This window comes from Sesamum indicum, linkage group LG11 (genome assembly GCF_026168435.1).
Source record: "Sesamum indicum cultivar Baizhima isolate 11 linkage group LG11, ASM2616843v1, whole genome shotgun sequence".
Classification (NCBI taxonomy): Eukaryota; Viridiplantae; Streptophyta; class Magnoliopsida; order Lamiales; family Pedaliaceae; genus Sesamum; species Sesamum indicum.
In genome coordinates this window covers 10,357,173-10,376,508 of record NC_142667.1, presented here as the reverse complement: position 1 = coordinate 10,376,508, position 19,336 = coordinate 10,357,173, and the positions used below count along the sequence as shown (strand labels likewise).

General features: G+C 30.2%; 2 protein-coding genes across 2 annotated transcripts; one reads left to right on the top strand and one right to left on the bottom strand.

Annotated features, from left to right (window-relative positions):
• Positions 1-760: 760 nt before the first annotated feature.
• LOC105173577 (inositol oxygenase 1) lies at positions 761-4,533 on the bottom strand. Its single transcript, XM_011095368.3, has 11 exons — positions 4,425-4,533; positions 3,618-3,780; positions 3,418-3,499; positions 2,850-3,054; positions 2,483-2,542; positions 2,144-2,196; positions 1,877-1,999; positions 1,703-1,772; positions 1,374-1,452; positions 1,085-1,166; positions 761-1,002 (listed from the first exon to the last, which is right to left on the bottom strand). Exons 1-11 carry the CDS (start codon positions 4,441-4,443, stop codon positions 976-978), a joined length of 963 nt encoding a protein of 320 aa, XP_011093670.1. The 5' UTR covers positions 4,444-4,533; the 3' UTR covers positions 761-975.
• Positions 4,534-13,967: 9,434 nt separating this feature from the next.
• MIOX2 (myo-inositol oxygenase 2) lies at positions 13,968-16,808 on the top strand. The gene is made up of 10 exons (XM_011095367.3): positions 13,968-14,126; positions 14,412-14,547; positions 14,836-14,917; positions 15,014-15,218; positions 15,306-15,418; positions 15,541-15,663; positions 15,757-15,826; positions 16,159-16,237; positions 16,366-16,447; positions 16,564-16,808. The coding sequence occupies exons 1-10, from the start codon at positions 14,096-14,098 to the stop codon at positions 16,588-16,590; spliced, it is 948 nt and encodes a 315-aa protein (XP_011093669.1). The 5' UTR covers positions 13,968-14,095; the 3' UTR covers positions 16,591-16,808.
• The last annotated feature ends 2,528 nt before the right edge of the window (positions 16,809-19,336 follow it).

The window sequence follows — 19,336 nt, the reverse complement described above, 5'->3', positions numbered from 1 at the left end:
ATTAAAATAAAAGAAGTAAAATGAATTGAAATAGAAAAAATTCAATCCGAATGATTATGGATCGCCACATCGATTTTGTGTAAAAAAAATATATAATTTTGATCCCTATACTTAATCATTTATTGTGATTTTGGTTCTTAAACTTTCAGGCTTAATATTATTAGTCCTCAAACTGTTATATTTTCAACATGTTTTGTCCTTACCATTAAATTAGATGTTAGTATGGACGAACAAAGCATTAAAAGGGGGGGAAAACGCACCTTTTCCCGCCTTGAGATGATCTTTATTGTATTCTTTTTCTAAAAAAATGGATGTCAAGTTAATTGAGTCGGGTTTCAAGTAGGGCTCCCCAACTGAACTACTTGATCGGATACCATACACTTGAAAAAAAAAAAAAAAAACTTACTTTTATTCTTTATTCAAATCTTCTTCCCACCCAACAAAAAATTATTTTCAAATCTTCTTTAATTTTCCTAAAATATCACAAGAAGAGGGTAAATAGACTTAGGAAACACAAAAGTTAGTATTTAATATTTAATTTTCTTATATTTTTGTTTATAAAGATTAACTTAATTTGATTTGATTTATTTTATATTTTATGGTTTAATTTAGTTGATTGAAATTAAAGTTTTTAATCTTTTTCTTAATCTTGTTGCTGAGAAATTTTTGTTAATTTCTTGATGACAAAATTTCTCTAGATAGTTTATTTTAATTTTTGAAGCTCAAATTATCTTAGGATGAGATCAGCCCTTAGTGCATATATGGGTTCAAACATTTCATTTCACAAAACAGACTGATGAATGATGATTACATTACAACAGTTGAAAAAGATAAAGCACAAGACATGCACGGCATGCAGTAAGCCTCTGACTTGCAACCTCAATATGCATTATTTGTAGGTACGCCATGCATGTTTTATTGTACTAATTCATTCAAACTTCTTGCCTCCATCTTCATCATGACTACCCTTGATGATCACCACCTCAGCCTCGCCGGAAAATACTGCACATATATATATCAAAATTTTGGAGTAGAAAAAAAAATATATATTAATTATAATTAATTCAATAGACGTGGATTGGACCTTCTCGATGAGGGAAAGATAGTAGGGCTTTACTTCCTCCTGGTTGATTCTCACTCTGCTCTTACTGTAAAGATCGTACTTTCTGTCTCACCAAAACGATTGCACATAATGTATATGTAAATTTAATTGTTATAAATCTGTATTGAGGGGTTTGAAATAACTTAACTATACTTGAAAAAATATACATTTACTGAAATACCTTCAAACCTATTTATTATTACACAAAAATTTAAATCATGCACAGATATAAAAGACATTTACGTGCGTGTATGTAGTTATGGATGCTTACTTGAAGACATGCAGCCACTCGAGCATCTCTTTGTCCTCGTTGTTCATGAGGTAAGTGTAAGCTCCTCCTTGATGCAGAGCTATTTATATATCCATCGATTAACATAAAAAAAATTAAAATTAAGTGTAATTACACAAATACCCCTTATCATTTGAAAAATTACAAGTACATTTCTTTAACATTGTAAACTGTGATAAAAAAAGAAAACCCCACACAAAACCTTCCAAGAGTGTACTTATAATTTTATAAAGAGTGGGGAATATCTATATAATTAGACATAATCTTAGGGACGTCGATGTAATTTACTCTAATAATAATAATTAACTCACCGTAGAATGAGTGGTACCGGATGATGAAGAGTGCAGCGGGTGGGAGAGTGGTGTTATTGCCCTTTGCTACCTGTTATTATACATTAATTAACGATAATTAATTAATTAATGGTGAGATTAATAAAATTAATTAGTGCTAAGTATAATTAATTAAAGTAGTTAATTAACAATTACCAAGTACATGTACTCATCATGGCCCCATGACATGGTGACATTCTCAAGCCCACAGTTGTCTATGTAGATACCCAATTTGGTGTTGTACTCGGGGTTGCGACTATCTGGATTTTGTATGAAAAACTGCAGGTTTTAATAATTATTAATCAGTTTCACCATTTAATTAAGGTATAATTAAGTAATTAAAATAAAATTTTCTGTAGACTATATAATTAATTAATTAATTAATACAATTATTGCAAAATATTCAATGTATATAATTTGTACCTTGTGGTGGACTATAGCCTCACTAAATGCACACCCCAGAGGGAAAGTATCACCTGAAAAACTAATTTATTAGCATTTACAGTCAATTATATCGACACTTTTTTATATTAAATTTAATTACATAAATATTCCATATTTTTTGAAAAATTACAAGTTCGTCTCTTGAGATCGTAATTATAATTTACATTAATACCTCTTCAGGGATGTATTTATAATTTTATAAAAATAAGAGAATATTTATGTAATTAAATCTAACCTTTGGTGTGCCGATGTGATTTACCCTAACATCATTAATTAATAGGGAAAATTAAAAAATAGAGAGATGATCAATTAACATACCAACAACACACCATTGGGGCTCCCCTCCAAATGCTGGATGCAAAAGAACCTTACCCAAATCTGCATCAATCACAAGTATATTATATATATTATTAATTTAAAAATATTTTTAATTAAAAATAAATAAAGGGCTCGGAAAAAAAAATTACGTACGCATATTAATTCTCATAATCAATTATCAGTACCTGATTTGGATAAGTATTTTCCGATACTTGCACGAAAAAATACAGTACGTACAATGAAGCTTAATTATGTAATTTGCATGCATGAGAAATTAATTACATTTCTATATAGAGAGTAAATTTAATTAATCCCATTATTTAAGATGTGTAAGTATGTGGTGTGTGTATTCATTAAATTAAAATACCATGAAGGAGTGCAGTGAGATGAAGCCAATCTTGATGGGGATAGTCCCTCCTGATAGCTTCGGCAGTCTGGAGAAGATGCTCCATCGGGGGTTCGTCCGAATCGAGATCACTTTCGTCTACGTACTCATTCAGCAGTTCGCAACACTCCCATATGCTCATCACTCCCTTATTCAATCTCCCATGTTCTTCTTTCTTTGCCATCGCCTTTTAATTAATTTTAAATATAACAAAAAAAAGATTATAATTTTTTGATAAAATCTATGTATCTGTATAAATATTATTGAATCGGAGACTGCTGTAATGACTACTTTGGATCACAAAAATATATAAATTGTCTAAAATGTCATTTTTCTTCCATATTTTTTATAATGAAATTAATTAATCGCATATACATTTAAAGTAAATTTGTTTTATTAATTTTGATTGGTTATTAATTTTATCTTTCTTATTTATCATTCAATTAAACAAATATAAAAATTTAATTTTATATATAAATTATTTTTCATGCTTGAATATATATATATATATATATATAATATATTTATAAAGATTAATTATTATTATTACAAAATCATAGGTCTGGAAGGTGTGATTTTTCCTGTAGAATTCCTCCACGATAATCCTCCTCAGGCTCTCTTGCTGGTAGTTCCTATATATATATAATGCATTAAACCAAGAAATTAAACATTGATTAATGAGTGTTTAATTAATCACTGTAAAAAATATATATAAGTACATTAATATATAATTAATTAATGCATATGAACCTGAACGAATTGCCAAAAGCATTGTTTTCAGGGGCGAAGAAGCCAACTTCAACAATGGCTATTTCACGCTTCTCCTCCTCCTCCTGTGGCGGTGCTTGTTCCTCTACAACCTCCGGCAGGAAGAGCTCGTCGGCTTCGTCGTCGCTCCCGTAGAATAAAGGATCTAACGTCAATTAGTAAAAGAACTTGGTAAAAACGATAAATATGAATGTATATCACAAGCAGAATATTAGCGTTGTGTATATAAATTAATCACATGACAAGTGAACTCAAGTTACTGGCTGTATGTGAGCCATATTAGGTTAAAATGAATCTCAACGTAATTAAGAGTTGAGATTATCGATGAACATATTATTCAAAAAAAAAAATAGATTGATGGATTGGAGGGAGAAATTGTATTTTACGTCCTCTATTTTGATCCTATTATTTTTGAACTCACAATATCGCGTCCCGTAACTCCAAAAAAATCATAATCTTAGTCCCAAGTATTAATTTCATTAATTTTTTGACAGAATCATCAGCAACGCCCCCTCGAGACTTGAGGGAGCTTATTCCGTGGTATGCTTCCATCATAAATTTTACAAAACTAAAACTTGTGACTAAGATTGCAATTTTTCTGAAGTTACGAAATGCGAAAAATAATGGGACTGAAATCACAAAACTACTAACTTGTGGGACGTAAAATATAATATTTTCGAACAGAATTTCAGCAAACAGCAATCAAATACAACAAATTTGAATCAAGATACATAGCTAAACGTTTGAAAATAGAAATGTAGAAAGGATGATGAGGAGGATTGGTTTTACCATGAATGATGACAGTCATGGTTGGGTGCTGAGAAGCTAAAAGAGAGTGAAGAAGTGATGGAGTGGGGAAAGAAGTGCATGGCGGGTTCCCTATTTATAGGCAAGAGTTGTCTGAATTGGCTGTTGACCTCAAATTATGGTTTTAGAAAAAGGGAGAATGTTTGCGTCACGCGCCTGAATTCACACAATTTTAATGGAATGGATGTTTGAAAATTTTGGAGTAGAGAATGGAGCCTTGTTTTGGAGCATTTGGGAGAATTATTGATATCAGGTTTGATATAATTATAAATATTTTAATTTTTTATATAAAAAATAATTATGTAGATGTTTCTAGACAGTAAGATAGAATTTGTTGCTTTACGGTTGTAATTTCCTTTTTTAAAAAGTTTGAAAAGATGTTAAAAAAAAATCTTGGTGAAGTAAATAATCTATAGAGTATATTAGTTTATATAATTATTTTAAAAATTTTGAAAAAAATATATAAAAAAAATTATAATTTATATTTTAAAATGACATTTTGGACAGTTCAAAAGATGATCTAGAAGGTATTTATAATTATACCAAATCACATAAAAAGTAGCTGTAATTTACCCAAAATAATAAGAAGAGTGATATACTCAAGATAAATGGGATATATTTTTAAAAAATAAATTTAATGTCAGCTAGAGAATAAAGAATTGTTATTATCGATTATGTATTGTAAATTTATTACGGGGTCATTTTATTTTTATTTCATTGAAGAACAATTATTATAACGGATTTTGTTCGATATGACATCATTGAATATTAGATATGATTGATGTTGTGTGTAAGTTCGACACAATCAGAACACTATGTGTGACTAATGATTGTTGTGTGACGAATTCAAGATCGTTACCAACATTTATAGGATTTTGAACGCGCTGCAAACTCATCGGTCTTGACCTTTTTTCCTTGATTCGAATGTGCAGGCACACGTTATCTGTATCAATCAATTACCGACATGACTAACAAGTATTTTTAACTTTTTCTATTTTGGACCCGTTAGCAATGACGATGAGTCGTTACTTGCAGAAACATCCATAATTGTCATTTTGAAATTCAAAAAAGTTTATTCTTTTTTTTATTTATTTGAAATTTCAACACGCGTGTCTCACGTAACTACAAATATAAAAAACTCTATATGTATGCGTTCAAATTTTAACTTTATTTATTGTTTAGAGTTAATTTAAATTTTCAGTAATTGATGTAATAAATAAATCAAGAATAAATTAATAAATGGTAAATATTGGCATAGTAATTTGGACAAAAGTCTAGTGGTATAAAAAAGAAAGAGGAGTTGCAAAGAGGTGAAGAGCCACGCGCTCTAAGTGAGAGTCAAGATCCCCTAAACCCGCACTCAGCCGTAGTATAAATTGAGGGATAAAAATGGAAAAGAGGAGAAAATATTTAAATAGAATGACAGTTTTACCCCGAGAAGGTCCTAAATGGACAAAAGCACATTTCCACGTACAGAAGCAGACAAATGCGGGAGCTTGCCAAGTGTACGACATGCCCAGAACTGGAGGGGCAAAAATGTAATTTGAAGTTTAGGTGAGTGGTGACAATGCGGTTGGAGAGATTAAAGCAAAGGAACCACGTCAGCCGCAGAAATTGAGGCAACCGAAGCTGAAATTCTTCCATGCACCTCCAGCGTGGGCCCACTTCTGCACCAAACTGATTGTCAGCTTTCGTTTACTCCACCGTTTGCTTTATTGTGAATGGGAAACTCTAATTCTATTCATTAAATGTAAATTAATTATATAATAAAATTATTTTTATCATTTTTAATTATTTATTTATTTTAAATTAGCTCGATATTAATAATAAAACCCGCTATTGCAGGCCGTTATGGCTGAATTGGAATTCAAAAGTTATCTGTACCACTTAATTCTCATCACGCTAAGTAAATGAGTCCTAACTGTAATATATTTATCATGTGATTAGTGTATAATTTTAAAAAAGTGACCAATCACACATATCAAGTGTATTCACTTGTTCTGTAATTGATTTTGTTTAATTAAATTTGATTTGAGCAAAAAATTTTATTATAAACTAGCCACTATGGCGTGCAATAGTTGTAATATTTTTAATTATGTATAATTGAAGTGGATCAAATGATTAATATGAATAAATATGGATGACATATGGTATTGCTGGTCAAATAATAAGGTGGACTATTTAAAATAAATAAATTATTATGTTGATAATTAATATTTTAGGGTATAATTACAAATTAAAAATTTGATATTTTAGTGTTATAAACTGTCAGTTGTTAGTGAGGAGTGATTTTCTATTTTATATTAGAATGGATGAACGGTTTAAAGTTATTTTTCTTAATGCAAATACTGTGTCATTTGAATTAATTTTTTATAATTATTTTTGGAAAAAAAAATTATTCATCTCATATTTGATAAAATTTATATGAGTACTAGAGTCGCGATACAGGTTGGATCAATTTAAGTAATTTTTTGGCTTAACAAATATTTTTTATTTTAAAAATTTTAATCCAAGTCCAGTTCGACAGTCATCCACCGCACTTTGCAATCTAATTGGATTGGGAAAGGTTGTGCAGTCTTTAGTATAAAGTCAATTACATGTATAATAAATAAATTTCAAAGTTCAATTATCCTAATTAAATACATAAAATTTTTAAACTCAAAACACATATACTAAAAGTCACAAATAAAAATATACATGCCAAATAAATTAGTTACAATCATTCTATGAGTCTCTCGAAAATTTTAAAACATATTCTGCAATATAAACTATATCAGTACGAATCATTGACTAACGTATGAGTTTTCAATGTATTGTAATTTTATGAATTACAGACTTACAACATAGAAAAAATAAGTTTTATGAAAATTCATATTTCAACTAATTATAAAAAGGGATTTGATTATTGAATTCTGGTATTTTATATTAGTCTAAGATCAACCCAACTCTCCTTTAGCCCGTTAATTACGATACAGTTCATGTTGGTCTGATTGATTGGACGGTCCGATGATTTTGTTGGTCACTCCTGATGAGTATTTCAAGAAGAAAGAAAGTTGTTAGTAATAAAATGTTAAGCCACAATATTAAAATTGTTATTGTTAGTAATTATAAATTGAACTTTAAACGATTATGTTATATCATAAAACTACGGGCTATAAATAGACCCCTCAATTTTAAAGAATTATATAAAATGTAATTATAATTATTATACCTTTTGTTTCTATATATATTTTTTATATCCTTATTAAACAATTTTCAAAAATCAAATTAAAGATTCAGGCTCTCGTTCTCTCAACCCAACAGATTCAAACCCTAGTGACTTGAACATCATTCTCAAACAACAAAGATCTCCAGCACAGTACTTGTACCGCCCAGGGCCCAATCAGCAAGGTGCCATGTCACTTGAATTCCACACGTCACCCTAAAAGGGCGCCAACAAAGACCTCGTATTCAATTTGATCAAGTTGTTGGAAGCAGCAAGTAACTATTTTTTCTGCATTTTTAAATGAGGGGTAAAATTAAAGTTTTATAAATATTTTTTATTGATGTTAGTATTTTTCGTCCAAACTCTAAGTGAGAGGTCGGTTGAGAATTTTCAGAAGAGGTATAAGTATAATTTTTAAACTTCATAAAAGAACATGTAAATTCACATTTTCTAAAGGTCCAAATATAATTAACCAAAATAACATTTGATTGATTAAATATCATTAAACCCAAGAAGGGCCAATCATCTAGTTGAAGTTTTAAACTCAACCTGGAATCATGATTATAATATTTTTTCCCTCAAAATTACATTATACAGTAAAAACTCTATAAATTAATAACTTTGGCACCATGAATTTTTATTAATTTAGAGAGATATTAATTTATCGATAAATTAATATTTTATTAGTTAAAAGAGGGCCTTTTTAAATTCAGCAAATTTAGTACATATGTATTGAAAATAAATGAATTCATATATGTTTCATTGATTATATTCATGCATCAATCAATGCTTTATAACTAATTAAATATATTCATGTATAATATCGAATCATTGTACACAAATAACTATTATATTCAATAACGCATGTATTAATTCATTGGAATTACCTAAATATCACAATATATGTAAGAAAATAATTTCAAACGTTGACAAATACGCGCCACATATTTTACATGTCGGTTACATATATGTGTAGACAAAGACACACATGAAATATGAAAATATCCCAACTAGGCCAACTTGCAAACCCCAATAAAACAAAATAATACTAATATATAAATAATAAAAACAAAAAAATAGGCCAACTTGCAAACTTTTAATGTGAATGGCAAATAATATCAGAAAGTTACAACAAAGATCAGACTGTCACTACCACCAAAAGAAAAAAAAAAAAATCTCCTTTGGAATAATTTGAATTTGACGGAATTAATTTGAATCGGATGTTAAAACAATTTTGGAACAGTTCTGTCGGAGGCTGTGCTTAGTGGAGGCGGTCGGCTGTCGCGGTCCAAAAGTCGTGGAGTTGGCCTGCATCTCCCTCAACATGGCTGGATTTGGTTGTGCCGGTGGGGGGTGACAATGGTGTTGTATAGGTTTGATTGGAGAATTGGGCCTCTAAACCAAGGCTAGTTACATGACCCTTGTTCTTGCTCCCGACTGCAGTCAACCAGATTTACTGTTAGGCCATCACCACCGAAGCATTCGATACAGTGGGGTGATGGTGGTTATCGGCGATAAATTGAGGTTGATGATGCTTTATCAGTTTCTGGAACGTCTTCTGCAAAACAAATAAAATCATTAGTACTTTTAACCAAAATTTATTTTTTTGAGAAAATATTAGTAAGGTACTTACGCTACCTCAGTCGCCCTCAACCCGCTCCAACTGCAAATGAATAAAAATATTGGCATGGTTTGATCGTTCCAAAAAAATAACACATAAAAAATGGGGATCATGACGTCATCTACCAAGGTCCGTTCCTATTATGTTCCAATACTCGCTCCAATATGGAACTGGCTTTTGAACGGTCTGCTGGATCCATGTCAAATCCCGCCTTTTTTGTAGTGTGTATAGCAAAATAAAAATGTGTCCGACACTTATATTTTGAGAAAAACACAATAAATTTTTTGTGATATTGCGAATAAACAAATTATCTCTTTATATAAAAAAAATAATTTATCCCACTATATTTTTTAAAATGCAATAATTTACCTCTCTTACCCAGGTAAATCGTTTCATTTTAAATAACACAGGGAGATAAATTACTTTTTTTTCCTCATAAAGGAGCAATTTGCTCATTTGTATAGGGATAAATTGCATTAAACCCTTATATTTTATTTTACCCCCATGAAAAAAATAGCAATTTACACCCCTGTATTTTTGAAATATAACAATTTACCCCCCTATATTATTTAAAATGAAATAATTTACCGCCCTTGACATGAAGGTAAATTACTTCATTTTCAATAACATAGAAGATAAATTACTATTTTTTTTATAAGAGAATAATTTTCTCATTTGTAAAAGATAAAATAAATTACAGTAGCCCCTTATATTTTATTTTATTTCTTCCTTTGTTCAAGTGAAGAAGGTGGAACATATATTTATATATCCCAAGTTGTAGGAAAATATGGTTTTCAATCAATGGACTTAACATCCTATTTGAGGTGGATAATGAAGTTGTCTTTATCAAAGATCTTTGTATGTACGTATCTGTTCGCATATCCTATTGATAAATTAATCTTTTAAGTTTGCAATAAAAGTCAAGATCGGAACAATATTGAGTAGGTACTAAATGTAAGGGTAAATTGCAGTTAATTTTTTTAAAAATTTTATATAATTATAAATATTTTTTTACTATTTAAAAATAATTGAGTTAAATGCATATATCCCCTATATTATATGAAATGAGCAAATTACCTCCTGAAAGAAAAATAACAAATTACTCCTGTGAAAAGAAAAATAGAGCAATTACACCTCTCAAGCAAGTTCGTTTAATTCATATATTTTTTTTAATTTTTAATTATAAAATTATATTTATAACCTTATTTAATAATCGTTGGATCTAATTTGAATTTTAGGTCCAAATTGAATTAGTAAATCCACAGCCTAGATTTTGATTTATTTCAATTGAGGATTATAATTTTTAACAAATACATAAATGAATATATATAAAAACATATAATTAATAGTTATATATATATGGAGAGAGAGAGAGAGATAAAGAGAACAGCGACGATGAGCGCAGAAGAACGGAGAGGGCGGTGGGCACGAGGGGGAGGGGCCGGCAATGGAGACGGCACAAAGAAAGAAGGGGGAAAAAAATGGAGGGGAAAGGTAAGACGACGTCGACGTGGAAGGGAAGATGGAAGGACAAAGGCAGCGGAGGGAGGGGAAAGGAGAGGCAGTGGAGGGGGAAAGGGAGGGGGATGCGGCGACAGGGGAGGGGAGAGGGGAAGCGATGGCGTGGGGGAAGGAGACGGCAATGGCTACGGGGAGGGGAGAGGGAGTGGGAGGAGGGCAGTGGCATGGAGGAGAGGGGGAAGGGGATGAGCGGTGGCAAGTTTAGGGGCGGGGGCTGGTTTGTGGGTGGGTGGGTAAGGGGTAGTTTTTTTTTGTTTTTTATTTTAAATAAAAATGTCTATATTATAAAAAATAATACATATTATATATAAAATAGTATGTTTATTTTTTAATAAATATTTGTATGTATTATAAATTAGACCAAATTGCATAAAATTCCTCTGAGTATTAAAAATTCAGTTAAAAATTCTCTTATGTTTTAAAAATAAGCAAAATAACCCGTCTGATTTCCTAAACATACTTACTTGCCCCCTCTCTATTGAAATCACTTAACGGTGTTAATTTTTTATTAAATAATCATTATATCCTTGCTATTATATTTTATTTCTTATTTCAATAATCATTGCATCTTTTTTGTTGGCATAAAAGTCATTGGATCTAGTGTATTCATCTCATCCGTCAGATTTATAAACAATTAAATGTCTAGATTCAATCAATTTTCAATTGTATATTATAAATTACAAATTATAAAATATTATTTTAAAAAAAATTAATAAAATTAAACCCCCTCTTCCCCATGCCCAGCCCCACCTCCCTCCCCTCCCCACCCTCGGCCAACTCTTTTCCCCAATGCCCACCCCAACAAACCCCCTCCCCTTTCTAACACCCCAATATTACCCATATCACAGGAATGTAGCATGTATTTTTCTTGAAAATAATTATGTAGCTCTTAGACGGTGATGTGAAAATTACTATTTCACATTTGTTGAAATTTTTTATTTTTTAAATATTAAAAAATATAATAAATATTTATAGAGAATATTAGTTCACAAAAATATTATAAATATTTTTAGAAAATATATAAAAGTATAACTCATTATTCGATATTTTGAATAATTTACTATAAAAATTAGATGAAAAATTCTAATAGAGACTAATGTAATAAGATTGTTGTTGCACGAAAATTAAAATTAAAAGGTATTTATATTTTTTTATAGAATAATAATGTATTTATAATTATACCATATCGAAAAAAAAATATATGCAGATTCTTGTAGTATTTGGACATTTTATTGGTTGAAACGTGGTTTCACGTCACACCACAACTCCAGAGTTGTAATGAACAGTTTTCAAGATATTTCCGCCCTGCACTTCACTTCTAGTACAGTAATGAAATTTTTAGATTTTTTCACCAACATATATATATATATATATTTGGCGCTAAATTATAACGAATTTTCTTAATATTTGACTTAATTATAAATATTTTTTATTATTTTAAAAAATACTGTTATCTTTAATTTTAATAATCGGCTAATAATTAGCCAAATTCATTAGTCTTCATTAAATTTTCATCCATTTTTTTACTTGGAACTGACTAAAAGTCCTGTGAATTATGAATTATAATCCTACTTATTGTTTTAAGAAAATTTTATGGTTAATTGAATAAATTTTTTGTTTACGAATTTTAAAAATTTTCGTCCACTTCGTCTCATTTTTTTTATAATATTTTTATTTTACTGTAAGGATAAAGTTGATAATTTAAACTTTCATTTAATGATTACATAATTATATCGAACATTAGTAGGGTATTTGTAATTTGTTAATAATAAAAGAATATTCATAGTTACGATAATCTTTAAAAAAGTTTATTGTAATTTATTTATTTTCCCCGTAATGCCACCAGCTTCACGATCTCATGAAGGGCATTTTTGCAGTTCTAATAAAATTACTTGATTGATTACGAATTCCACCTCTTTAATATTTTAATTTAATTTACTTGTTATATAGATTCTCTTTTTCTATAATGTTAAATTACTAAAATTTTCAATTTCAATATTTATGTGGTGCGCAACGCCACTGACGCTCCACTGTATAATGTATTATTTTTTTTTTTAATTCGTATAAGATTCACAATTTTGTTTTGAAAATACGCATTGTTAGAGAAAAGAGACGTCGACCAGCTTACAAGCTCGCAGTTGTTTGTGGGACCTACGAGTAAAATATGAACGACAAACATAAAAATTGAAAGAACAAATTTAATTTTTCAAACAAAATTAAGTAAAAATGTAGATTTCTCTCAAAATATCGCCAAGATACATTTGAATTGATGAATTTGAATTCGAACCAAATATGTGGATGGTTACTATTTAAATAATTTAAAATTCATAAATGTTCAATAAATTATAGTTCAAATATAAAGACGAAATATTAAAAAAATGTAAATTTGGAATTATTCGAACAAATTCAAGAAATTTATTATTACAGATGCAAAATTATGGATTTCAAATTAATCGATCCAAATACAATCTATGATCTCTATAGGAATATTTTATAGAATATGCTAAAATCTGAAAATTGTATTTCTAACTCAACAAAACACGATTTTAGGCCTACAATTAGTTGGAAAATATGAGTCAAACATTTGAAAAGCGCTGGAAATTAATATTACTTCTCCACCTGCTTTGAGTACGATTACAAGTACAGAATAGCGTGTTAATCAAATTAACCTGGAATTAATTATTCTGAGCGGTGGGGAAATGAGGGGAGATGACGTGGCGCAAGGGTGGACGTCGGCTAAGCATACTGGATGGGGTTGGTGATTCACAGCTCAGCCGTCGAAATCCGTAGGTAATAAAGAAAACGTGAAGGGCGTAGGATATGACTGTGTTCCGCGTCACTGGGACCCCCGTTTCTGCTCTCTCTCAGATATAGATAATACCGACGTACACGTTCAGCTGACTCATCACCTATTTTCTTCCAATTTTCCCTACTCTCAAACGAGCGCGTGTCCACAAAGTCCTTCCTAGTGTCCTGCATATTCAAGCGTCGTGAAGTGCACGCGCTAAAAGGGAGTGTCCAGAGAAGATCAAAATAGTGGTCCAAGTTTGAGCGGTTCCTTGGGGATAGAAGCAGCAAAAAACAGCTAAGACAGAAGTGCATATTTTCAGTTGAGGACTTGAAATAGATTTACAGTTGAGGACTTGAGATATTTCAATTGTCAATTAAGGACTTTTTTAACCCCCTATAAATACCCTCCATTTTCCCACACCCCATCATCGCATTTCTACAACATATATTCACAAGTTATATACATTTCTTTGTCCCCTTGTCCTTGTTGCTATCAATCTTTTTTCTTTTGAGAAGATGACTATTGCTATTGAGCAGCCTGATCTTGGTAATTTTCAATTTTTCATTTCTTTTTCTTGGAATATATTCAAAATATCATTTGCGATTCAACGCATGTCCAACACACGTTAGAAACTTTTGTATGATAAATGAGTCGTTATTATTAAGACGATGATTCTGTTGTTTTTTCTTTAGTTTTTGTTGACAGATTTCGAATTATACCCATTTTTTTTATAATTGTCGAGTTGTATCGATCGATTCAAAATTTTATATACATTTTGTTTAATAATAATAATAGTACATGATACATTGATTTTTTCTTTTATTTTTTTAGGCTTACAAGTGGATGCCAAGAAAATCCCTTCTGACACAAATGAACTTATCTTGGATGGAGGATTTGCCCTTCCCAAATTGGAACCACAAGTTGGATTTGAAGCCCCAGAAATCAACTCATTTGGCCACTCCTTTAGGTATGTTCCTTTCAACTACATCCTACATATGTCAAAATATCTCAAATTGGAACTAGAATACTACTTTCTTACTGAATTGGTAAGGTTGAGTTCGGGTCCCACATTCATGTTTATTATTTTAATAATTGTATGTCTACTTCGATAGTAGTTTGTTTATTATTTTTTGGTCTCATTTGAACGTATTTGTTGATTTAAATTATTCATATACTGAAACATTGATTAAATTTGAGTGTAAATGAACCATATGCTATAGAAAACGACTTACATGTTTGTTGAAATTTTATAAAGAGATTACAATGCGGAAAGCGAGAGACAAAAGACTGTTGAGGAGTTCTACCGACTGAACCACATCAATCAGACGTATGACTTTGTAAGTGGAAAAGTGTTTGATTAGATTAAACAAGCAAGTGAAGTTGTAAGATAGTTTTTAGAGATTGGGATTTGGCTAATTTTGAATGCAATGCAGGTGAAGAAGATGAGGGAAAAGTACGGAAAACTTGATAGAGTGGAGATGAGCATTTGGGAATGCTGCGAATTGCTGAACGATGTGGTAGATGACAGCGATCCTGATTTGGATGAACCCCAGATTGAGCACTTGCTGCAAACTGCAGAGGCCATCAGAAAGGATTACCCCCATGAGGATTGGCTGCATTTGACTGCCCTCATCCACGGTATCATATACAGTTCTATATACATGAAGGGTTGTGATTATTTGGATATTATCGTAATTGTAATCTTATTTTGCATATGGACTGCAGATCTTGGAAAAGTGCTGCTTCTTCCTAGCTTTGGAGGGTTGCCCCAATGGGCTGTTGTTGGTGATACATTCCCTCTTGGATGTGCATTTGATGAGTCCATTGTTCACCACAAGGTAAATTAATAGACAATATCCAAAAATATAGCTAGTTTTCTTGATATAAATCCCATGTTAATGTAATAAAATTAGCAACTTATGTTAATTTGGGTAACAACATATATCCATGCAAATTTCAGTACTTCAAGGACAATTCCGACACTCACAATCCTGCATACAACACCAAGAATGGGATTTACGAAGAAGGATGTGGCCTAGAGAACGTTGTCATGTCGTGGGGGCACGACGACTATATGTACTTGGTAAGTTTACATAGTAAAAAAATTGGTGATTTAGTGACTTTTTGCTATTTGGAATCAACAATTAATCCAAAACTTTGTGATTGATACTCGTAGGTGGCTAAGGAAAACGGGACTACTCTACCTTCAGCTGCATTGTTCATCGTCCGTTACCACTCGTTCTATCGTAAGAACTTAGGATTCTTTTAATTAATTATTACTCTTAAGAAAAAATTATAATTTTAGTCCTGTATGTAAGAGGAGGTGGTAATTTTAGTTCTGTAATTTTAAATTTTGGCCATTGATGATCAAAATGGTCTGAAAAGTGCCCTTTTCTGGGCATTTCAGTATATTTCGACTATTTTTGTCATTAATGCAAAATTTTTTACATGAAAAAATTACTAAAATGAATTCATACGAGACTAAAATTACCGCCCCTTATACTTATCGAACTGAAATTACAATTTTGCCTAACTCAAAGATATGTTAGCCTAATATGTGATGGTTCCATCAATGCAGCCTTGCACAGAGCTGGAGCTTACACACACTTGATGAATGAGGAGGATAAAGAGAACTTGAAGTGGCTGCAGATATTCAAGTAAATATTAATAAATAATATATATATATATATTTATATATACCCTTTTCCATATAAACGTAGATTTTACATCATTTTCATTATTATTTGAGCGTTACATAACTTAAAGTAATTATTCAAATGTGCAGCAAATACGATCTATACAGCAAGAGCAAAGTTCGGGTCGATGTTGACAAAGTGAAGCCGTACTACCTCTCCCTCATTGAAAAGGTAAGTAAATATTTTTTTTTTGTTGGTAATTTTTATTAAATAAATATATATACATATATATACTCCTAGTCAATTTTTGTTGTTTTTCTAATATAAAAAACTTTAATTTATTGCAGTATTTCCCAGCAAAGCTGAAATGGTAAATACATTCGCAAATTGAGGACAGGGAAGAACAACATCCATCGATCAACAAAAATTAATACATTAAAAGATGATTGTGGTTGGGGATCAGAGGATTAAATGTATATACATTGGTTGGATGGTCAGATATTTTATTTTATTATTTTTTCTTTTTTCCCTTCGCAGTATTTGTAATTTTTTTTTTATTTTCGTAGTAATCATTTTCTTTGTATCGGTGTAATTGTTCATCTCCTTTTGTTACTTCATATTTTCACTCTCCATTTTCTTTTTTATTACAATGGAGATAGCGGTGGGGAATTTGAGTTTGAACGTAAAATCTCTCGTTAATTAAAAAAAGATGAAAAATACTCTTTTGGAGTATAAATTATAATTATATATATTATAAAATAATTTTATGAATTATTTATTTTATCCACTCTTAAAAATTTTTACACATTTTAAAATATTTTTTATTTTTTCAAAAAAATCAACGAGGATAAAATAGTAATATCCACTTAAAAATTTTGATGAAAAAGCATTGTCGTCGGAATACTTGTATTGATTTTTGGATGGTCTGGTAATTGTTGTTGGAAAATTTGTTTAAAGGATAAAAAATTAATGCTTGATTTAGGATGAAATTTCAGATGGAAGGATAAAACTAGAGAATTTTCTACGGCCTCTGGGTAGAAAATCTTATATATAATTGTCAAATCATTTGAAAAGTTTGTCCAAAAATTAGTGGGAAACATTGCGACATAGATTTTGTGATGGAAAAGTCATCGAAAATCGCCTCAAATTATTTTGAGAACTAAAATAAATTTGGAATGGAATATGTGACGGAATTTGTCACAATTATCGTCCCAAAAATTCTATAGTAATTTTCGACCGATGTTGTCTCAAAATCCTTCCCACATTAGTATGAGACATAATATGTGATGAGGACTGTATGTCTGACAGTTGTCGTCCCCATATCCGTCCCAAATATTTATTATGTTTTTTTATTAAATTGTTTTAATTTTTTTAGTATTTTATGAAAAATAAATATTTGGAGATCAGAATTTGTACAATAAAATAATAATTAATTTAAAAAAAATTATACATTTTACAATGCGAATAAATTAAAATTACCAAGGAAAATCCTAATCTAATGGCTCTGGTGGTAGCTCGTTGGCTGGCTGGGGTTGCAACATCCTCAGTTGGCGGTTGCGCACCACCACAATCGGTAGGAAAGGAGCTGTTGGCATCCTCGGCTTGGAGAATTCAAAATATGCATGAGGAAAAAAATAAACTACCAAAAGATAATTATGAAAAATCGTGATAAATGAAAGAATTAAAAAATAATAATTAATTTAAAAATAAATGACAGATTAAAATTAAATGAGATACAAAAAAAAGTACTCTCAGTAAATAATAAAGTATATATAGAAACCATTGAAGACACTTAAAGGAGATATCTAACATAGTGTTTAGATATGTAGTTTGAGTATTTTGTTTTGTATTTTGGAGATCGAGAGAGAAAAATAGAGATAAGTGTGTGTAATAGATGATATATTTGGATTTGTGTTTTGAGATAATTTAAAATATTTTAAAATAAGTGTTGCAGGTTTGATGTTGGTATTTGGGAGACAAAAATCAATGTTTATTGTAAATCATACCTCTTTTATGTATTATATATATAAGTGTATATATATATTATATACAAAGTTAAAAAATAAAAAAACACACAGATAAAGTGTAAAAAAATACTAAAACAAACATTAAGTATGTTTTATCTTGTTTTGGAAAAAGCAAAAACATAAAACCAAACAAAGCCTAAATAATTTTGATTTTGCGTTTAAAAACTGATGTGATAAAAGATAAACATAAATTGATTTTCACACCATTTAAAATCAATTTTGAATTATATAATCGAGACTTAAAGAAAATATTTATTTTATTAATTTATTAAATCATTTTCTGGATTGATTTCTAATTACGTAAAAATATAAAAACTGCAAATTATTCGATAAAAATGTCACAATTGACAAAGTCAATATTTTAAAAAATAAAAAAAATAACAATTAAAAAAAACCACCAAACATAATCCAAAGATGTAAGTAGGTGGGGTCCAGACTCGAAAGTGCAACCAAGCTTTCCATTGCTGTTACTTTCTTTCCTTTTCGGTGACAAAAAAGGGCTAATTTGCACTATGCACCCTCAGAGTAGGTCTAATTGGAATTTTGACTTCTTAAATTATAAAATAGCAATTTCACCCTAAAAAGTGTCTAATGATTGGTTATCTGTATCCTCTTGTATTTCTTTTAGCAATAAGTTTCTCCAAAGAGAACTATTTCACTAATTTGTCAGAGATGCAAATTCCTCTACTTTATTTTTTCTATCATATTTGACTTAGTAAATTATTTTACTGTATATTTTTCGGACATCCATATCGATCCAAAAGCTAAAAGAAATAAACAAAACTCAGATAATGAAATAAAACAAGTGGAAAATAAAAAACTTATAAAAACTGCATGAAAAAAATGATTCAATCATACCATCTGACGTCTTCAAAGGAAATAGGGAAGTGATTGTCCTAGTGAAGGGCATGCATCAAAAGAGAACGACGTTTGCAATATAGATGATACACGATAATATAGCAGTATCTATTTCAAAATATTGAGTAACGAGTTTGAATTATAAGTTAGTTGACATGAATTTCTAGAAGCGTCGGTCATGCAACTCTTATGTATACTTTTCTGTTGAGAAAACATGTTCGAAAGACACAATTAG